Source organism: Otolemur garnettii, unplaced genomic scaffold (genome assembly GCF_000181295.1).
Source record: "Otolemur garnettii isolate 467f Iridium unplaced genomic scaffold, OtoGar3 scaffold00031, whole genome shotgun sequence".
Classification (NCBI taxonomy): Eukaryota; Metazoa; Chordata; class Mammalia; order Primates; family Galagidae; genus Otolemur; species Otolemur garnettii.
The window spans coordinates 14,635,743-14,639,809 of record NW_003852426.1 but is presented as its reverse complement, the minus strand read 5'-3'; the positions used below and the strand labels follow the sequence as shown (position 1 = coordinate 14,639,809).

The following is a 4,067-nucleotide window of genomic DNA, read 5'->3' as shown; positions in this document are numbered from 1 at the left end:
CTGTCTCAAAAAAAAAAAAAAAAAAAAGTGTCACTCCATCACCCTGGGTTGAGTGCCAGTGGTATCATAGCTCATAGCAACTTCAAATTCTTGGGCTCAAGTGATATTCTTGCTTCATCCTCCCAGGTAGCTCTAGACACCCACCACAATGTGCAGCTAGTTTTTCTATTTTTAGTAGGGACTCAGGGAACTCCTGAGTTCAAGCAGTCCATCTGCCTCAGCCTCCTGGAGTGCTAGGATTATAGGCATGAGCCACTTCTCCCAACCCCCCAAGCTGAGATGTTGATACTACAACTGAAATTCTCAATTGTAAGGAAACTGTTTGGGGTACAAATATGTCCTCTTGAAGTCTTTTCTGTTGACCCTACTGGAACGTATTCTGCTTAGTATGTATGTGTGTGTTGCTAACATGTGCTCTCACCCTAGCCCTTGTTCTTTCTTTGTTCATGTGCCCTGATCAGGGGAGATACAGATTGCAGACTTTTGTTTCTCTCTTGCCAGCACCACTGGGAGCCTCAGTGCAATTCAGAAGATGACACGGGTGCGAGTAGTGGACAACAGTGCCCTGGGGAATACCCCATACCATCGCCCTCCTCGGTGTATCCATGTCTACACCAAGAATGGAGTGGGCAAGGTGGGCGACCGGATACTGCTGGCCATCAAGGGGCAGAAGAAAAAGGCACTCATTGTGGGGCATCGCATGCCTGGCCCCCAAATGACCCCCAGGTTCGACTCCAACAATGTGGTCCTCATTGAGGACAATGGGAACCCTGTGGGGACCCGAATTAAGACACCCATTCCCACCAGTCTGCGCCGGAAGGAAGGCGAGTATTCCAAGGTGCTGGCCATTGCTCAGAACTTTGTGTGATCAGAACCCAGGCCTCTAGTTGCAGGAGGCTCACTGATGAAGCAGTTCTGAGAACCACACCTTTGCTGAGAGGGAACTTGGGAGCCACGTAGCTCCCTTCACACTGGATAACAGTAACAGTGTTCTGTGAGAGAATAAACATTTTCATGTATGTTTTCTTTCTCAGAGTTCTGGGGTGTGGCTGGGAGGTAAATGACACTACAGCAGTTAAAAGGTGGCCTTAGTGCTGGGGTCGGGGTCTGGGTCCTTGCCTTTCTTGTTTGGACCGTATAACATGAGTTCATCCAGGACTGTCAAGCTCTAAAACTGAGATAGAAACCAAACACCAATTTATAAATTTACCATGGAGTCTGCCACTTTCTAAACAAAATATTTTGTTTTTATTTTTTCTCATCCCACATATCCTCTTCCTGTATTGAAGGGCTTGAGAGTTTAAATGGTTATAAAGAGTACTGGGTTATTATAAAATAAGAGCAGAGGGGCTTATTTAATGGAACATTGAGGCTGCAATAAAGCACAGACAGATCTTTTCTGTACTCTGGAGTGTCTACGAGAATGCTCCTATGTGTCCAATTGCAGAGCTTCCTCCTTGGACTGCTGCAGAAACAAGCATGTCAGATGATACACTCTCGGGCCTGTGCAGGTGATTCAGTGAACATTTATCTTCTATTCACTGGTCTGCTTGGGAAGATTTGCAGGGGTGTCAAACCTTTTTTCTGTTGCATATTAGAAGAATAAGAATTGTCTTGGGCCACACATTAAATACACAACACAAACGAAAGCTAATTAGCCAAGAAAAGTTCTTGCATACTTGATACCTGACACCACAGATGGGGAAGGGGGGAGTCCTCACAAAATCAGCATGCTGCTGAGCCACAGGTTGGGCACTCCTGGGACCCTCCCTTAGTTCCTTTAGTGGAATCACATCAACCCATTTGTAAATTCATTCATTTAAAGTATCTTAGATACTTACTCATTAAATATCTCAATGGCCTCTGAGAATTAGCTTAGTGTAATGGTTAAGAACACAGGCTGCATAGTCAGACTGCCTGGTTTTGAATACTGACTCTCTGACTTACTATTTTTTTTAAATTTTATTTATTTATTTTGCAGGTTTTGGCCAGGGCCAGGTTTGAACCCACCACCCCTGGCATATGGGGCTGGATCCCTAATCCTTGAGCCACAGGTGCCGCCCCTGACTTACTATTTAATGGCAGTGGGCAAATTATTTTTACTTTTCTGTATCTTCCTCATCTGTAAAATGGGGACATCATGATACCTACTTGATAGGGATGGTGTGAGGATAAGCACCTATAAAGTGCTTGAACAGTACTTGGCAGTAATAAGCACTTGGTAGCTATTAGCTAGTTCCTGTATCATGACTTCAATGGCCAGTACTGAGAAAACAAAGGTGAGTAAAAGCAGGTGTGGCCCCTATCTTTCTGGATATTGGACAGTGTACCAGGAAAACAGACATGAATCAAATAATTTTTCTGACAAAGCTCAATAGGAGCTTCCCTTAGGGTTGTATCACATGTAGTCTGAGTATAGGTATTGTGATAGAAGTCAAAGTAGTTATCTGGAGATGGGGTGCGTGTAGACTAGGAAGAGGTAAAGGGAAACTTCGGGAGGTTGGGAACATTCTAAATCTAGATTTGCATGAAAGTTACATGAGTATAGATATCTGGGAATAATTCTTGAGCTGTTCACTTTTGTGGATTTTATGCCATAGTGAAATTAAGTGAAAAGGCATTAGCTAGGTGGGAGAAAAGGGGAAAATGTTGCTGGCAGAGGGAAGATAATGTACACAAACCCTATACCAGGAGGGGATGGATAAATGCCAGGGATTGAAAGAAAAAGCCAGTGTGGCAGGAGCAGGGAGAACAAGAGGGAGCATAGTGTGAGATGAGGCCAGAAGGGGAGCATGGCTTCGTGAGCCCTGAAGATTTTTCTCCTGAGTACAATGGGATGCTGCTGGAGGGGAGACATGGTTAGATTTACTCTACAAAGAATGGCTTGGGGAGGCTAGAATGGATGAATGTGGGCTTTGCCGTAGGATGGTGGTTGATGGAAGTGGGCACTGTTAGGGGGTACAATTGACTGGACTTGGTAATGGGTAATACAGTGGGGAAAGGCAAAGGGTAGGTCCAAGGTTTTTGGCTTCCATGCCTGGATGGTTGATTGGGCTGACAGTGAACTAGGGTATTCTAGGAGAAGCTCCTGAGTAAGTGGGGAGGAGCAGTCTTGGGAAAGCTGAATGTAGATGGCTTTGAGATATCCTAGGGATATCAAGTAGGTAGCTGAGTATAAATCTCTTAAATTGGAATAATAGTATATTTTAAAAACATTTGTTTATATGTATGTTCTTGGTGTTTCTTATAGTCCTTGGATTTCGTAGGCATTGGTCGCCTTTTTTTTTTTAGAGACAGTCTCATTTTGTCGCCCTCGGTAGAGCACTATGATGTCACAGCTCACAGCAACCTCCAGCTCCGGGGTTTAGGCAATTCTCTTGCCTCAGCCTCCCAAGTAATTGGTGCCCACCACAACGCCTGGCTATTTTTTGTTGCAGTTTGGCCAGGACCGGGTTTGAACCCACCACCCTCAGTGTATGGGGCCAGTGCCCTACTCGCTGAGCCACAGGTGCCGCCCCTATTGATTGCATTTTTTTAGATGACATTGAATTTCAGAGGTAAAGTGATTTCTCAGGGTCCTACAACTGATCAATAATAGAGCTGGTCTCAAAGCCAGACCCAATTCGGGGTCTTCCTACAGTATTACAGGGTCTGTCTTTTGCAATTGATGAATCCTTTCCATCTTGACTTAGTTTAGACTAGCTGTGATTCTAGAGGCTGATTGTTCTGATTTTCCTGAATTCTGTGGGCACACCTAGGAGCCTATTGCCCGCTAAGCCTTAACTGCAACAAAGCAGAGGCTCTTGGTTTTCCATCTTCCAGTGGAGGAGTGTGCTGCTTCCCAGGGCTCCTCTGACTAAGCTGATTCATTGTACTCTGGGTTCTTTAGCAGCTGATATCCCTCTCCATCTGGCCCTCTGGAAGTGCTGGTAGAATCTGAGGCTGACGTGTTCTGCTGCAGTGGTTGGACGTGGCTAAGGAGGAGAAATCACACTAAAACCCAGGTCTGCTTTGCCAGTGGGGAGAGTTTCTTTCCAGATGGAGCAGCTGATACTACTCAGTAGGCT

The 4,067-nt window shown here is 45.2% G+C and overlaps 1 protein-coding gene across 3 annotated transcripts in view; it reads left to right on the top strand.

The window, feature by feature from the left end:
* Positions 1-1,019, top strand: part of MRPL14 (mitochondrial ribosomal protein L14) — a 16,073-nt gene extending 15,054 nt beyond the window's left edge. For all 3 annotated transcript variants that reach the window (XM_023512833.1, XM_003789226.3, XM_023512832.1), the window contains exon 3: positions 502-1,019. In XM_023512833.1, coding sequence (XP_023368601.1) covers positions 502-868 — 367 coding nt within the window. In that variant the 3' untranslated portion in view covers positions 869-1,019. The remainder of the gene's footprint in view (positions 1-501) is intronic.
* The last annotated feature ends 3,048 nt before the right edge of the window (positions 1,020-4,067 follow it).